General features: G+C 39.5%; 1 protein-coding gene across 1 annotated transcript; it reads right to left on the minus strand.

Moving 5' to 3' along the window:
- Positions 1-28: 28 nt before the first annotated feature.
- On the minus strand, positions 29-18,532 carry slc9a1b (solute carrier family 9 member A1b). The gene is made up of 12 exons (XM_078267165.1): positions 18,146-18,532; positions 11,010-11,470; positions 9,214-9,464; positions 8,425-8,642; positions 7,675-7,871; positions 6,669-6,758; positions 6,417-6,487; positions 5,540-5,713; positions 4,907-5,021; positions 4,484-4,582; positions 4,006-4,078; positions 29-1,873 (listed from the first exon to the last, which is right to left on the minus strand). Exons 1-12 carry the CDS (start codon positions 18,432-18,434, stop codon positions 1,620-1,622), a joined length of 2,292 nt encoding a protein of 763 aa, XP_078123291.1. The 5' UTR covers positions 18,435-18,532; the 3' UTR covers positions 29-1,619.
- Positions 18,533-18,537: the final 5 nt, after the last annotated feature.

Raw genomic sequence — 18,537 nt, forward strand, 5'->3', positions numbered from 1 at the left:
TCTTAAAAAATAAACAGAATCACTGCACTGAAGTTTAGCAATGACATCTTTATTTCAGACAGGAATAAAAGCTTTCCTTCTTTTGGCAAATATTTATGACTTGTCTTTGACTTTTTTCCCCTTCAAAATATAAAAATACTTCAACTGCAAACACACAGAAAGCAATAAGTTTTAAGGCAAACGTGCAGGCAGCAAAAGCTCAGGCAGTCCAGTGCTCGGCAGATATGAAAAGGTGATACACCTCTTCAACCTCCCAATAAAAGTCTTAAAGCATGCTCAGTTACCAGGAACACAGATATGTAGAGCTTTGTTACAAAGATGCTTAAATGTGACAAAGTCGATTTCTGCTGGAATGTTACTGAAGCTTAAAACACGGACGCTTACAAAACTCAAATCACATTATAAATAGACGAGTGGAGCACATTTTGGACAGTAACACTTATTTTCTCTGTGTGTGCCGTGTTGCAGTCCCTGAGAAAACATTGATCAGTCATGCAGCGATGTTAAATACAAGCTTGTTCATAGACCGCGGTCAAACATTTGCTGTGCTTTACTCTTGACTTAAGTTATGTTAACATTCTTGGATCACCAGATTTGTGCTTTCTACATGTATCTCATCAGGACACTTTTAAAAGTAATTCCCTCTTATAGTCTTTTATACTTAATAGTATAGCCCGATCAATAAGGATTTTTCAGGCACATACACATAGGGGTGCGGTCTATCTGGATGTGCGCCGTTATCCCTGTATTTAAATAATACTGCCTAAGAACAACTAAAAACACTGTTGCCTACTTTTTTTCTAGCATAACCCAGTCCTAAGAGTCTACAGCCATGCTAGCGGCTCTGCTTTAAGCTAAATGCTAACATCAGTACGCTTACATGCTCATGTTAAGATGACATAATGTTCACCCTGTTCACCATTTTAGTTTAGCGTGTTAACAAATCAAGTTTTACGGAAATCCATTGAATAGTTGTTATAATATTTTAGTTTGGGCCAACTGGCAGACCGACATTGCTGTTCATTTAGCGACACCACTAGCACAGCTTACAACTGGCGGATACTGTTTCTAAATCCCCTTAAACATTTCTTTGGTATTTCTATGCAGCAACTTCTTGCTCCTCATTGGCAAATACTGTATATATGCCAATACTGATATATCTGCAATAGACTAATATCATCTGAGACGATTTATCGGTCGAGCTCTGCTTTACAGATTTTTTAAACTGTGCTTTCAGGGGGCAGACTCCACCAATCTGGTGCTTCAAGCTTGACAAAACAAGTGCTCGGTCTTTTTTTGTACCATTTGATGCAAGTCTGCCTGCTAAAACACAAAATGCTGACACTCTGCTCACTTCAGGCTGTAATTAAATCCTGAAATAGCAAATAGCCAGTGGTGCATGCTTGGGTAATGTGTTTCATGATAAAAATCCTTAGGAACTTTTGAAATTTTTTGTTGTTGTTGCATAATCTCATATCACAACAACAAAACACGGAACAGAATAAGACCTCATGAATATCAAACGTTGCTATGACTCCCGTTCATTTAGGGATCTCATGAGAGGATCATGAAGAGGAGAATTCACCCTCTGCTTTCAAGAACTGTGAATATGTGCTTCATCATGAGAGATCCTCTTCCTTGTTTGGACCGGGGTCACTAAGGCAACGTGATAGTTTCAGTTGGTCTTGCTCCTCCTTCTCATCCGGCACTTTGGCCCTCAGCTCATCACTGCGTTTGGCTCTGTGTTCGCTGCTCCGATTGGCCCTCTGGGAGGATTCGTTCAACAGGCTGACGGCATCAGGAGGGCTGGGATCTGGCTCAGCCGCCCCGCCTCGGGGACTCTTGCTGTCATCGTAAGTGTAAACCTTGTGTTCTGGTGGATACAGACACAGTGCAGCGACATATTAGTGCTTGAACATTGTCTACAAGCGGCTGCAAATTTATAAACACGTAATATAAAAATATATAAAAAGCCTTTTTTTGCAGCAGTTTGGGCTTCAGTGAGGGTTGTTTTTGGGATGTTGCATGTGCTTCTAACAGCTTTGCATTTCTATTTTATGCCACTTTGTACTTCTACTCCACTACATTTATTTCAAAACCTTTAGTTGCTTTGCAGATTTAGATAATAAATACAAATATAAGTCAACTAATAAACGGTGATATATATATATTTTTTATATTTTAAGCTACCCAGCAGCAAATAAAGTAGCTAAAATCAGCTCCACCTAAACCAGCTGCAACAATAAAGTAATGAACACATTAATGCATCAATAATTATAATTCAATATTATAATATATATGATTTTGAAATGGGCCATTCTGCATAATGAGTACTTTTACCTTTGGCACCTGTTGGTAAGATTTTAAATGCAGGACTTTACATTTCATTTAGCAGACGCTTTTATCCAAGGCGACTTCCATTCACACACAGATTGGGAGCAATTTAGGGTTCAGTGTCTTGCCCAAGGACACTTCAACATGTAGACCAGGCGCCAGGGATTCAACCACCGACCTTCCGATTGGTAGACGACCGCTCTACCACCTGAGCCACAGAGTATCGTAACAGAGCATTTTACCACTGTTTGGCTATTTTTATGCAAGTAAAATATCTGAATACTTCTTCCAGATTTCAGATCTTAAATGATTAGTCCTTAAATAAAATTACGATCTGGATATGTACATAGCAGAACATTTCACAGTACAAAATTGAACTTGTCAGCACTTTCCAGTGGACAAACCATCTAATGGCAACACTGTTTTGTTACTAAATAAGTTATGTGTATTTTGATCAAATTGATTAATGGATAATCTTGCTTTAATTGTCATCGCATCATGCAAATCAGTTGTGAAGTATTACTATGACTGTTACTTCTTTTCTTTTTGATCCCTTCCTGTTCTCCAACATCCTGTTTTTACTCAGAAACATGTTGAATTAAAGAAAAATATTGCTTCACTTTAGCCGCTTTCCGACCAAGTAGTTACAGGAACGTAGTTATAGGAAAAGTCCACTTCTAAACAGATCTACTAACTACTCTCCCCCAAAACCGTTTTTTCCAATTGCATTTGCACTGGCCAAATGGCCATAGGGACTATAGGAGTGGTAAGGGAGTGATGTAAGCACCGCAACGGTCTTTATAGCAGAAATGATTTTAAAATCAGAAAACAAATACACCAAAAAAGTATGAACTAAATACTAAATCTAATGTATATAGCATATTTGTCATAATTTAAAGAAGTTTCCCGAAGAGAAACGGGTATCTCTCTCGCCCCCGCCTCTGCCTGCTGCAATGTGGACGTGTGTGTGTGACTGTGTGTGTGTGTGTGTGTGTGTGTGTGTGTGACTGTGTGTGTGTATGTGTGTGTGTGTGAGTGTGACTGTGTGTGTGTGTGACGGCCGGCCAGCCAGCCGTAGGACACACTTGTGGAGTTTAACGCCGAAAAGACAGTTAACCACAGGTTCCCGTTAATCTTATGATGGACATGTGTTGTGATATTTAAACAAACGAACCGTCAGCGGTGAAATAAAAAAGCCTCTTATTTACGAGAGCGGTCTGAGAGACCTCCAGCTTACAGCGGGGTCTCTGAGCATGACTGGCCGAGCGACGAGCTAGCGGCCGGGGCAGGCGCCTGCTGGCTGTCGCCTCACTTCATGGAGCTTCTCAACTCCGAAAACGTTGAAGCAAATTGTCAATTCGGCGTTTTTGGTCTGTCTGTACCGGAAACCCGACCCTAGTTGACCTAGGTTCATATGCTGAAAAGGGAAAAGAGAAAAGACACTGGCCTGAAGTAGGAGCTGAAAGAGTTACAGGAACTGCAGCCAGAGGGACTTAAAAATCCCCAAATTGGTCCAGTCGGAACACGAGAAAAAAAGGGTTCTAGGAATGTTATGTTCGAGGAACTGCAAAAATCCCTCCGGTCGGAAAGCGGCTTTTGACTCTAAAGCAGTGTGAAAAAGGCTGATTTCTCCATATACACTTTTTATAATACGATGAGATAAATTCTGACCTGATTCAAAGCAAACTTTTCTCACTGGCGGCGTTTCCTGGCGGTTTGCGGGAACTGTGAGGTAGTGACTCATCTGTGAATGAGACATAGAACGTTTGTCAGGATTGCTTCATTACAAAGCTTAGTACCAACCAATAATCATATTCTTAAAATTTTAGACATAAATCAACATTGTTAAATTAGACCGAATTGCCATTTAGTTTCACTTTATTCATTCTTATTGAATCGTTAGACAAACCGGACATTTGGGTGTCGTTCAGTTAATGAAAACCATTTAGCCAACACTCTTAATCACAGTGAATGGGATTACAACAGCATTACAAGCAACCAAAATGAAGGTTCAAAGAATAAACTCAGAACAAAGAACTACAACTGTACATAAGTTCACATACAGAAGCTAATTTTAGGAACAGAGACTATCCTGTATTTCCAGAACTCAAACACACATAAACAGAATCGCAGTCGCTGTTAAACTCACCCTCCTCTCCATCTCCACACGCTGCCTCCTGAAGCGAACTTCACTCACATTGTCCTCAAACGGGTCGATCATCAGGTCGTGTCTGCTGTAGGAACGAAGCTGAGGAGAAAAAGACATGAACGTCAGCGCAAAAAACACATTTATTTACTTGTTACCTTCTACAATAAGTTATTACTATGCCTGCAACACCAACTCTGCTCAACATTATCAAAACCTGCATGCATTGGCGCCTGGGTAGCTCACCTGGTAGAGCGTGTGCCCATATACAGAGGCTCAATCCTCAACTCAGCGGGTTCGATTCCGACCTGCGGCCCTTTGCTGCATGTCATTTGCCCTTCTCTCTCCCCTTTCATGTCTAAGCTGTGCCATGCCAAAAAATTATCTTAAAGAAACCCTGCATGCTGGACTCATATTGTCTCCTACCCTCTGTCTGGTCTTCTGCAGGTTGGCTCGCAGAATCTTTCTGATCTCTTGCTCACGACTTCTCGAGATGCTCGGGATGGCCCGTTGTCTGGCCGGCCCTCTCGGCTGAATGTTTCTATGGAGACACACATCACATGTTATTACTACTTAAAACAAAAAACTTTTTTGAAAACGCGGCAACAGAGGTAAACGTAATTTACAAAGAAAAGGAAAAAAAAATGATGTCATGTTTTTTGGCAGGTCCAGACCTCTAGGTTGGGCACCACTGATTAATATGATTTCCAAAAATAAAATCTGCATGTAGTGCTTTGCTTCTGTTTTTTTATTCTCTATTGTTCACCAGGAATCGATACCAATGACACCAGCTTTACTTAGGATTTCGGACTTTTAAAACTAACTTCCTGTGTTTTTATTTTGGAACAAAAACCATAATATTCAGAATCAGGTTTATTGCCAAATAGGTTTTCACATATAAGGAATTTGCCTTGGTATTTTGGTTCATAACAATGAACATCGTGAGAGAAAAGAAAAAACAAGTACCACATAAGTTTTGTAAATAGAAAGATCACTGCCAGTATTCGACCTAAGGACTATGAGAAAAACCTAATTTGTCCTCTTACGACTGATACTTACTGCATGGAGACGGACGACACAATCGTGGGCAGCTTGGCGGTGCTCCCGCTCTCCACCAGCATCATGGCCTGTTTCATCTCCATCTTGTTGTAGAAGGAAATGAGCTGAGGCTCGGTGGAGCGTTCGCCTGCGATCAACCACTTCTTCACGTAGGCCTTATTGAAGCGGTTCAGCCTGAGTGCAGCAGAGGAAGCCCTCATGTTTACATTTATTCTGTCTGCACATTACCACCCCACTACCTCATGCACTACCCTCATCCCCCTATAAACCAAAGTCTATCTATGTATATGTAAATAAGCATTTGCATTAGCATTTTATTCTAATTTAAATATTTGTGTATATGTTCTATGTGTGTGTAGCGCGAAGGGGCTACAGATTACATTTAATTGTGCAACCTTGTGTTGTAAAACAACAAATAAATGAACCTTGGCGGGCTCCCACTATCACTAATACTCAATTCAAATATTACATCAACAGAGGCTTCAATCTTCGTCAAGAAAATGCAACAGCAAGATTTTAATTTGGCAAAACAACTCCCCGTCACTCTGAAGCACCAAAACTTTGCAGCAGCAGCAGCAGCAGCATGAGAGAATTTGTGCAGGACCATATTCACACACAAAAAAAGTCCCCTTCAGATGGATTTTTCAGCCTTTTAGCTAATTCCCTCCTATCATCATTTATTGATTTTACAAAATATAATATTAGTAAGTATCCTCATAACCCGACTCATCATATAAAGCTTACAAATGGACACAAGTGGCATCCCTGGATGTTTTAAACCAAAATGTCGATGCCACTAAAAGACTGGTTCTTTGTGCCTTTCCTCATAAAAGACCGTAACAGGGACAAGACAGAGGACAAGTTAAGAAAATCATACTTGTCTTTCCAGTGATGATGTCCATAATGACCACATATGTCTTCAATTCCTGTAAGGAGATGATCCAGGAACTGAAGACAAAATTTGTTTTTATATGCCGTTAATTCTGCATAAAGATGAACAATAAGCAAAACAGAAGTTTGATCTTTTATATTCTTTTATGTCTCTGTTCCTCTATTGTATGTCGTAAAAACTTAAAGTATTATTTATCCAATTATAGTAAATTGTGAAACAAATAATGATTGATCTCACCTGTGTGTGAATCTCCTCATTAATTGATCTTCTGCTCTCCTTCTTCCTCTTCACAGCCAGTAGCTCCACCAGAGGCCTGATTGTCATTCCCTAAACACAGAAACAGGACGTGAGGTCATGTGGATACTGACAACACAACAACAAAAAACCAGACCAGCAACTCCCGTGGTCTGCGAGGTAAAATTACTGTTTTTGTCAGTCTGGTAGCTTTAAAGAAAGCCTAGATAACAGCTTCAGTTCCCCGTCAGAAAAGGCTGTCTGACGGCAAGGTAAAGCTGTGAAAATATTCTAAATGTAGCGTACACTTAAACTGATTCAGATTTTTTTAGTGGGCTAAAATATGCTGCCCTTGTCTACAGCAGAACATCTACTGTAGGTAATACACTCGTTTATATCCATGACGTTCCACTTCAGGGATTGCTCTGTTGCCGCCAGAAATTCCGCCAGATGTCCCTCTTTTCGGCCGGATGTCCGTTACCTTACACTTTTGTGTTGGAATTTTAAACTCTGGTGGATTTCTGAGGACTATGGTTAACTGCTCCTCAGATCTCTGCAGGGTAAATCCAGACAGCTAGCTAGACTATCTGTCCAATCGGAGTTTTCTGTTGCACGACTAAAACAACTTCTGAACGTACACGTTCCACCAAAACAAGTTCCTTCCCGAGGCTATTTAGCAGAGGCTCGGTGTCTCTGCCCAGTGCTTAGCGCCGCCCAAGAAGATTGTGATTGGTTTAAAGAAATGCCAATAAACCAGAGCACGATTTTCTCCCATCCAGGAATGCTGTATGGATTTGCCAGACCCTCCTCTGCAGCGCTGTGGAGGAAGGTCTGGCAAAGTGAGACTAGTTATACACTGACTCATAAGTACATCATACAACCCCACTCCAAAAAATCTGAAACTATCCGTTTAACTTAAAAAAAGTCAGGTTTGGTCATGAGTTACTTCAAGCCAAATAAAACACAGAAATGCAAACGTTTGTGATATAAAACACTCGAGCCCTCTCACCTGCACAATGACAGTGAAGAAGATGACCGTGATGATGGCGGTGAGGAACATGTTCTTCATCTCGCTGTTGGTCAGCAGGAACCCCAGTGAGAAGGCAATGGCACCTCGCAGGCCACCGTAGGCCACGATGAACTGGTCCTTTTTGGTCAACTTTACAATACGGAATTTATTGATGATGTATGTGAGGCCAATGACTCCTGAAGAACACAGAAAACAACATAATACAGTTTATAAAGGAAAAGGAACGGGAAAATGAAACATTAGCACAGTACTTTATTTACTTTTTATGGTTAACTACCTTCCTTTAAATCTTTTTTTTCTTCTTTCTTACAGGGAAAAGATGTTGTACTCCTTCATGCAGAAACAGGACAATCAGAAAAGTGCAGTATTTAAAAAAAACAACCTTTCATACTAGTTCATAGGGGTAATTTACTTGGGGGGGGGGGTTGAAACCCCCCCAATAATCAAAACTGGCCAGTGGAACCCAACCCAAAAAACAATTATAATTTCCTTTACATAAATGAAGACATTTGTACCATAATGTGATGCACAAAAGGCACAAATTGTTGCAGAAAACTTCACCAGAATGCAGAAAATGAAGTGTTTGACGTTCAAAATTTCAATCTGCTCAAAAGTGGAGGACCCACCCCCCCATGTTGAACCCAAAGTTAGGCCCTTGTGCTAGTTATCCAGTCAACCCAGACACAACGTCAAGTCACTATCTGACCATGTTTTGTTTCGTTTACTGACCCAGCACTCTGGACACCAGGCAGAGAACCACCGTGACAATGACGAAGGTCCAGTTCCAGGCGTGAGGACCGGCCACCGTGGAAACACCGAGGAAGATGAAGATGAGCGTCTCGCTCACGCTGCTCCACATCTTCAGGAAATATTTGATGGTGGTGTACGACTTGTGGGAGACGTTGGCCTCTACATACGGCCGCATCACCACGCCACATGCTATCAACCTGTGTGTGACAGGAAGGAAACAAGGAGAGCGCTATGAACAACTCAGAGTTAGCTTAGCTTAGCATAAACACTGGAAACAGGAGAAAACACCTAGCCTGGCTCTGTCTGAAGTCAACAAACCTTCACCTACCAGCCCCTCTTAAGCTCACTGAACATGTTATATCTCCTTTTCTTAATCCGTACAAAAACTGAAGTTTAAAAACAGAAAGTTGTGGTTTTATGAGGGTTGCATGCCGGATGGTTTCTTGGAGTTTTGTTGAAACTGTGAGTTTTTTAGGCAATATGAAGATATAACGACATTTAACATGTAAATTAGTGAGTGTGGAACATGTTCTTCATCTCATCTTCTTGATGCTAAGCTAACTGGCTACAGCTTCAAATTTAACATGCGGATATAAGAGTGGTATCGATTTTCTCATCTCACTCTGTGAATAAGCACATTTCACAAAATGTCAAACATATTCCTTAACAAGGACCAACTGGTTTCAACATGTTTTAGTAATGAGGAATAACAATCCCGTACATACAAGAGGAATTATCACAAACTTGGGTAAAGTTTTGATCACTCACGACATGATGCCTGACAGGTGGAAGACCTCAGCAGAGAGGTAAGCCATGTAGCTGTAGAGGAAAACAAACAGGGGCTCGATGACTCGGGTGTGCGAGGTGAAACGGGAGGTAAAGGCACCCAGGATGCCGTAGATGGCTCCCACCAGGATGCCTCCCAGTGAAACCACAAAGAAACAGACGACACCGAGGACGGCGTCGACCACAGTCACAGTTCCTGCGTGAGTAAACTCCTCGAACAGGTGATACAGAACCTGCACCGAGAGAGAAACACATGGACTGAGACTGAGAAGTTTTCTTCAAGGTAAAATGTCTTTGTGGCTCTCAACCCTGCACTTGAAGGAGGTCACGTTCTTCGTTTGTTTATGAACAGGATATCTGTTCTCGATCAAGATGCAGATCCAGGATTTATTTCGAGGAGAGATTTTTTTTTTAAACATTTTAGCTTTTGTCTCATGCACTTCCTCCTCTTTTAATTCCTTGCTTTCTTCTACTTTCCATCCTTTCTTTCTTTCCTGCCTTCTTACTTCCTTTTTACTTGCTTACTTCCTCACTTCCCTTCTTATTCCATGATTCCTTCCTTCCCTCCTCTGCAGTTATACAATAATTGAATCAGAATCCTGTGAATTTATCTTCTTTTTAAACTTCATGATTTAGCTGACGGCGCTTCTTCTTTCTCTACAAACGTGTTACTAATTTTCAAATAATCTTGATAATTGTGGCCGGGTTGGCTCAGTGGGTAGAGCAGGTGCACATATACTGAGAGGCTCATGCCTCGACGCAGAGGTCCAGGGTTTGAGTCCGACCTGTGACAATTTCCTGCATGTCTTCGCCCTCTCTCTCCCCCTCTCTCTCCTAGCTGTCCTATCCATTAAAAGGCGGAAAAGTCCAAAAAATAATCATAAAAAAAATACTCTTGATAATATTATTACAGCATGTATAATTTCATCTTGTAAATGATGTCTGCATTTTTTCCCCCTTTAGATTAATATGATAATGTCCATTTCTGGGTCAATTTGTATGAAAAAAATAAATAGTTTGTAGCTGTAATGCAGATGGTAAAGTGTGTTTTGGAGTCATTCATTTAAACATTTACTGTTTTCCATTTGCAAATCATATATTTGCACACACTTTAACAGCAATAACTTGTTATTAAATGCTTTAGACAATCAGCCACATGTAATCTCCAGCAGCCTCTGCAGCTCTAAAACAGAAAGAACAAATGTGAATTAGTTGAAAATTGATTACTGTACGCTCCATATTCTCAGTGATTGCCCGTTAAGAGGACTGATCTGATAATCTGAAGATCACTGATCTAATTGGCGAATGAATACACACTGAACAAAAACAAGGACGGGAGTGAATATAAACTTGAATTTACTGGTTTAATCTTTAACAATGTGCTGTGTTTTATAAGATTATGCAGTTTTTTTTTTTATGTAAATCTCGACTGCAGCTGTAAAATACATTTAATGGAATAAAAAGTACAATAGTTATCTCTGAAATGTAGTAGAGTACAAGTGTTAGGTAGCAGAAGATGGAAATACTTAAGTACAAGTACAAGTACCAGCACCTCCAGTAGGGCTGAAAGATGAATCGTTTTCAAATCAAAATCGCTGGTGATGGCGCAGTGGATATGACAAATGCTTTTGGTGTATTCAACATGATCGTAGAAGGTGCCATATGTAGCTAAAAATAATAATCGCAAATTGAATCATAATCGCAATATCTGGCAGAAAAAAAAATCGCAATACAATTTCTTTTTTTCAGCCCTAATCGCCAGTCTTCAGTTCACTCACCACGGTGACGGCGTCGTTGAGCAGCGACTCCCCGAACACGAGGATGTGCAGCAGCTCGTTGATGTGGATCTCCTCGAACACGGCCAGGACGGCCACGGGGTCCACGGCCGAGACGATGGTGCCGAACAGCAGGCAGGACAGCGGGTCCACGCTGGCCAGCTGACCTCCTTCAATCCGACACACGCCGTATATCATCCCGCCGATGAAGAAGGTGTTCCACAGGGTCCCCACCACCGCGAACACCAGGATGGTGCCCATGTTCTCTGTGAAGGGCCGGATGGGCAGGAAGTAGCCGGCATCGAGGATGATGGGAGGCAGCAGGTAGAGGAAGAAGAGCTTAGTGTCGAGGACGGGGGCTTCCTCCCCGATGGCTTTGATGATGCCGCCCACCAGCAGACCTACGCCGATCAGCAGACAACTCTCCGGGACGATGTTTTGCACTCCGGGAATAATGTGAAAACCTGAAGAGAGAGAAAGATTTGAACTTTTTACTCATGGAAAAGGGAACGACAAGTCAAAATCATTCACTCACCAACCTAAGAATAATACCTATTTCTCACATTTCTTTTAACTTAAAATGCTCCCATATTTAAGCTGGGTAAGAGTTGCATTAGGTTATGTTATTACTCAGAAAAGAGTAGTTTTAGGCTCCTATTTGCAACTGCTTTCTTGTTAAGTACTTTCTCCCAACACAGAGTAAAGCTGGCATTGATGTTGTTTACAATCACTCCATCCAGCGTCAGTGTCTGCACTAGCCAATGTAGTTATTAAATTCTCTTTTTTTATATGTTTTCACTGCAGAATTTCTTTCCTGCTCCAGGTCTGCTTTACTCCCCCCCGTTTCAGACAATGTCCTGTTATTTTACCTAGAGCTTTGACAAATTGTGATAACCATTTTTCAGACATGCATACAGTATATACAAATAACTGTAAGATTAATCATTAATAAAGAGTAAAATCAATACACAAGAACATGTTTCATTAGTCAAGTAGTAGTATGAGTAAATAAAAGACGTAACATTCACTGCTAAATGACTCTGCAGTACATAAACACATTTCTACTGTGTATCTACATTTCGTGATACATAACTGTGTGCATTAGAGCAGCAGTTTGACAAAAGAAATTCTCTACTCAGTCATACTTCAATGCAGCGTCCTCACGAAATATAAAACATGTTGCAGCTGCTGCTGCTGCAGGGAGAACGAACAGCTGGTTTATCTGAACAGAACAGCTGAACAGAAATATCTGTGTGGGTTAAAGTTAATGCATTTAATCTGCATTTAACTTGGATGTACTCACTATTATTTGCCTTTAGTGAACGTTACTTAAATGAGAAATCAAGGTCTGCTACTATTGGTCATTTTCATTGCTGATTTATTTGTTTTTGATTTATCTTTCAGTCTATAAAATGCCAGAAAATAGGGAACGATTACTATCACAAGTCCTTAGATCCCATGTTAACGTCCTCATATTGCTTGTTTTGTCTAAACTAGAGGTGTGAATCTTCACTGATCTCCCGATTCAAATACAATTATCATGTCAGCGATTCGATATCTCGATGCATCAAATACATTTTTCTATTAAAGCCATATAGGCTATTTAATTCATAGCTTTTCAAGCTTCAAAAACTAAACATTCTGCAGTGCTCTAATACTAAATAAATTGGATACATAAAACTACAGCACTGAGCACATGGCACTTCCTAAATGTGCAAAACATAACAGAATATGTAAACAGAAAGGTTGTTAGGCCTACATTAAATTGCAAACAGAAATAATCGATTATGGCCCGGCCGATTATCGATGCAGCATCGTCCATGTCCACGATTCGATGCATCGATTATTTGATTAATTTCAACACCTCTAGTCTAAACCTCAGTCCTAAACCCAAATATAATGAATATACAATGATATTAAACAGAAAGGAGCTGCAAATCCTCACATTTGAGAACATAAAACCAGCGAATATTTGTCATTTTTGCCTGAACTGCTCATCTGAAAGGTTAAATAAAGGGCTGATACAGTAGATTGATGCTGAACAGAACATTGTCACTGCTCCTTTAGTTTCATATTTGGCCCGTTTGTCTCTCAGCTGAATGAGGCCTTGACATTCAGTCTCTCTGTATGTGACTCGAGCAGGCTGCTGTAACCAATATTTCTGCGATGTTTTATGCAGTCAGTGGTCCCGTGTGCAGCCGTACTCGCCCCCTGCCTATCGTCTGAACACTGAGATCTTTGTTATCAAGCAGTGAATTAGGACAGGAAGTTGGACCGGCCCTGGTAGACAACAGCTGGACAGAACAGATAAGATGCCACAGAGCTTCATGTTACTCAGCTAACGACAAACTGCAGGAGAGATTCCTTCAGCCAATCAGAATCATCACTGCTCGGTGTTTTCACATTCAACATGGTGACATGGGGGATAATACAACAAAGTCAAACACACATTGTGGCTGGTAATACAATATTTTGACAATATTTTCAAGTACTTGAGTGAAATTTCAAAATACTTGTACTTGAGCACTTCCTTTTAATGCTTATTATACTTGTACTCCACTACAACATTAAAGGCAAATACTGTACTTTTTACTGCACTACATTTATTTGACAGCTTTTGTGACTTTGTAGTAGGGCTGCAACTAACAATTATTTTTATTATCACGTAAACTGCTGATTCTTTTTTTGATTCATCTATTAGTCGTTTGGTCTATAAAATGTCAGAATAATATCCATCCCTGTTTCTTAAAGTCCAAGGTGGTGTCTTTAAATGTCTTGTTTTGTCAGTCCAAAACCCAAAGATATTCAGTTTAATGATATTAAACATAGAAAAGCAGAACATCTCCATATTTGAGAGGCTGAAACAGCATTTTCTGCCATTTGTGCATGAAAGATTACTTTAACGATTAATGGATTATCAAAATAACATAGATAAATCGTGGCAGCTGTACTTTGCAGATTTAGATTATTAATATAACATTAAAATCATCTTATAACTTATGATGTATTATTATAGATTACGTTACCTAGCAGCATATAAAGTAAAACTGAATCAGACAATTGTATGTAGTGTCCAGAGTTTATCCTCTCAATTTATGAGGAGTGAAGTTGTGTCAAAGCTAAAGGTCAGAGGCGAGAGATGACTTATTATAACTCTCCACAGAGATACATTTAATCTCTCAAATTAGTCCGAACAACAGCCTCTAAACCTCTTGCAAGGTTGAATCTAAACTCTAATCCTTCAACATTTGCTTCGTCTAGAGACAGACAGGCGCTCGCGTCATCAGACTCGTCCTAAAATAAGTTTGTGTGGCACGGAAACATAACTGAAGCAGTCTGTGGAGACACTATCCGCACTCTGTCGCAGCATGCAGCCGAGAGAAGCTTTTTGGTGTATCATTTATTTGAAATTCTGGTTGTGTGAATGTATTACCGGAAGTTATATATTTTCTATGTTTGATAAATAGCGGTGTCTTGTAATCCAATCAGTCAAATGTTTGGCATGACTCGGAAAAAAAGTCAACTACCTGTAGCTGTTGGCTCTTTTTTGCAGTATTTGGGTCAGTGACGAAAAAGGGTTGGCAAGATGAGAAAATTGAAAAACTTTGAAAAAGCTTTTTTAAAAGGCATCCTTGAGTTTTGTTAAAATGTATATTTTGTGTTATTGTACATTTTATTTCATTTGAAATAGGATTTGCACCATTACCAAAGATACAAAGATAGGACCAAATGGACCTAAAATGTCAAGTGGTGTAACCACAAAGGAATGATAAATAGTTAATATTGCATCCACTACATTGTTTGTGAGTGCACTCATACAAATATAAGTTCTATTTCAAAATTTAACCCAAAAATGGATAAAAGGATTACTTCTAAATTTAAATTATATTTGTGTTATTGCAATATCAAGTGGTAGACGTGCTGGAAACAACATTTGTTTTCTAAATAATCTTGGACAAATTGTGTAAAAAGTCTTACAAATGTGTTTTTACAGTGGAGTAGAGTATTACATTTTATCAAACATTAACTTACCTGCACATGAAAAATACTGGTTAGCCCATTTGACACAAACCAGTTACACCACCTGACGTGATGCTTCTACAGTCAAAAACATTGTGACACTATTACTACCACTGTTCATCACACCCCCAACCGGCACCGTCAGACACCGCCTACCGAGAGTCTGGGTCTGTCCGAGGTTTCTTCCCAAAAGGGAGTTTTTCCTCGCCACTGTCGCAATAGCTACCGCTAATGCTTTACTCTTGAGGGAATTATTGTAATTGTTGGGGCTTCGTAAATTATAGAATGTGGTCTAGACCTACTCTATCTGTAAAGTGTCTCGAGATAACTCGTTATGATTTGATACTATAAATAAAACTGAATTGAACTATCAAGCACTGCAGTCAAAGTAGTTTACTGAACTTGCCGTTTAATTTCATTCCAATGACAAATATTTCATTGAGCTTACAATTTACTTTATTAGTGGTTAAAACTCATTAGATTAAATTAAACAACTAACATCTTAAAGTGTGTGTGTGTGTGTGTGTGTGTGTGTGTGTGTGTGTGTGTGTGTGTGTGTGTGTGTGTGTGTGTGTGTGTAAGAGGTAGATAGATGGGTAAAAGAGAGCGGGAGAAGCAAGTCTGTTTAGGGTTGTGCATGCCCTTTAACAAATTTATAGTTAACTTATTCTGGCGCATTTATCTGAATTCAATTTGATCAACTTTAAACAGCATTTTTAATATTTAAGTAACATTTAATACTTAAATTAAATAATCCTTGAATGTTTTAGGTGTTTTAAAGCTGCTGTTCTTGTACCACATTAGGGGTCACAGTTCAACTGCCTCATTCTATTTTATTAAATTGTTATTAAATTATTGTAACATTGCAAAGGAAATATACACATTTTTATTTAAATCTTTTTTTTAAAACACTAAGGCCTTGCACTATAATGATTTAGCCTAGCCTAGCTAAATAAGCTATCTTGATAAAGTTGTGGATAAATTACCTCCACTTTTAAAAAATACAAACAATAAACACATACAAATAGTTCTAAATAGTAACTAAATTCATATAACCTCTTGAACCAGTAACTTAAAGGTCCCGTGACATGAAAATGTCACTTTATGAGGTTTTTTAACATTAATGTGAGTTCCCCCAGCCTGCCTATGGTCCCCCAGTGGCTAGAAATGGCGATAGATGTAAACCGAGCCCTGGGTATCCTGCTCTGCCTTTGAGAAAATGAAAGCTCAGATGGGCCGATCTGGATCTCCTCCTTATGACTTCATAAGGAGGAAGGTTACCTCCCCTTTCTCTGCTTTGCCCGCCCAGACAATTTGGCCAACCCATGAGAAAGAGAGAGACATCATGGCTTTCAAACGAGCAAAGTTGCAGTCAGGTGGCAGTTGGTCAAGGCCACACCCCCACCCTCCACCTTGCCCCCCCCCCCCTCTCTCCTCCTCAATAGCATTTAAAGCTACAGACACAGAAATGGCACATCCTAAGGAAAGCTCATTGTGGGACTGGCTCTAGTGGCTGTAATTCTGCACCAAGGCTGAATTTCTAGAAAGAGACTTCAGATACAGTATTAGGGGCCACTAAGGCCTATATAAAAGAGACTTCAGATACAGTATTATGGGACCACTAAGGCCTATATAAAAGAGACTTCAGATACAGTATTAGGGGACCACTAAGGTCTATATAAAAGAGACTTCAGATACAGTATTAGGGGACCACTAAGGTCTATATAAAAGAGACTTCAGATACAGTATTAGGGGACCACTAAGGTCTATATAAAAGAGACTTCAGATACAGTATTAGGGGACCACTAAGGTCTATATAATCCAAATAGCAATTTTTTATTCAAAAGAATGTTTTTCAATGTTTTACTTGGGTCATACCATTTGTCATGTTAACCACAGAACTTACCCTAAAAATGTCTTATTAACTTATATTTATCACAGAGTTACTAACATTGTGATGCAGCAGTTATGCTAATTTCCTGCCATGTGGTCTTCTTGCTGATTTTAATAAAATAGCACCTTGAATGGTGGTTACACCCGTTCTCTTAATACATCCATGGTAACACCACCTTGACATTTCAGGAAGCTAGCATGACTAGCATGATGATTCCCTAAATTATTAAAATAAATATAAGCATCATTTTAAAATATATTTTTTATTTTATGCAAGCTAAAAGTTTTGACGGTTACACCACTTAGACATTTTTGCCATTATCCTCCAATTATTCTCTTAAAATGTATTAAAACCAAACTCTAAAATATGGCCTCTAAAAAAGTATGTATCAACGTAATTTGTTTGTCTGTTTTTTATTTTTTTATTTAACATATTTTAATTTAATTTAACCTTACAGACACAAAAATGGGTATATATGGTATATTTATATGTATGTGTGTTTATGTATGTATGAAAACTGTGCTATATAAATAAAGTTGCTTGTTTGGAATTTATTAACATAAAAGTTGTTTAATGGGCTGGATGCACTCCAGACTCAACCACAGACTCAACATTTTTTATGTCATAAATATTTTTGGAGGGTGAATCTGCAGAAGGGAGAAGGAGGGCAAAATTAAAGTATCGTCAGTTTTTTTTAAATTAGCGTTTAGTACAACTTTTACCAACTCAATAAAGAACAGCGGTAATCTTAATAATAAATGATTAAACACTTAGTTTTGTTGGATATGATACTGTCAACCTGACATTTTTAGCTGCTGCCAGGAGAACATACTCACACCAAACTCCATTCAAAATTCTACTAATTTAACAAAAATCAGTCTATTACCAAGCTGTAAAATGTCACTTCATACCTTTAACACATCCTCAGTCATGATGCATTGGTATTTTATTCACTGCTTGTTCTTTATGTCTGATGTTTTATTGCATCCCCCCCCCCTCGTTTCTGTTGTTCTGCTTGACATGTTTCTATACAAATACACTTTTTTACAAACTTTAATACGAACGCAAGAAAACTGTAAACCAACAAGAAGAGCACATAACAGCAACTTTGGAGCCTGTGTAATTGCACCCTTTATTTTATAATAATCCAGCCTCTCACTAATGCTGAAAGTGGGAGTATTTGATTATTTTGGCAGCAGGAAATCCCCTCATTTGTGTCACTCACCAAGTTTCATGAGTAGGGCCAAGAGGATCCACAGAGAGATCTCAAAGGGCTTCCTGACGTGCTCGTAGTTGAAGGAAAGGACTGGGAAAGCCTTTTTGTGAGCAGTAGAGTTAGTTTGATGATGGGAATCCCCGTGTGTCTCTCCGGCTGGACCCCTCCACGTCTCGTTGTTTTCCGAAACAACATCACGACTCGCAGAGGCGACAGAGACGAAAATGAGCAACAAAACGCACATTAAACCCGTTAGAGGCAGAAATGAGCTCCTCCGGGCGAGACGGAGCTCAGCCATTTTTAGGTGGTTTGACAGCTCAACTGCTGCTGCTGCTGCTGCTCAGCTCTAGATCCGATGAAGATGAAGATGAAGATGAGGATAGTACGGGAAGCCTGCGTGG

This window comes from Sander vitreus, chromosome 14 (genome assembly GCF_031162955.1).
Source record: "Sander vitreus isolate 19-12246 chromosome 14, sanVit1, whole genome shotgun sequence".
In the NCBI taxonomy this organism is placed as follows: domain Eukaryota; kingdom Metazoa; phylum Chordata; class Actinopteri; order Perciformes; family Percidae; genus Sander; species Sander vitreus.

Coding starts and splice junctions, on each gene's coding strand:
- slc9a1b (XM_078267165.1), bottom strand. CDS start 18,434: ATGGCTGAGCTCCGTCTCGCCCGGAGGAGCTCATTTCTGCCTCTAACG. Junction 11,471..18,145: donor GGCCCTACTCATGAAACTTG/GTGAGTGACACA, acceptor CTCTCTCTTCAG/GTTTTCACATTATTCCCGGA. Junction 9,465..11,009: donor TCAACGACGCCGTCACCGTG/GTGAGTGAACTG, acceptor CTCTCGGTGCAG/GTTCTGTATCACCTGTTCGA.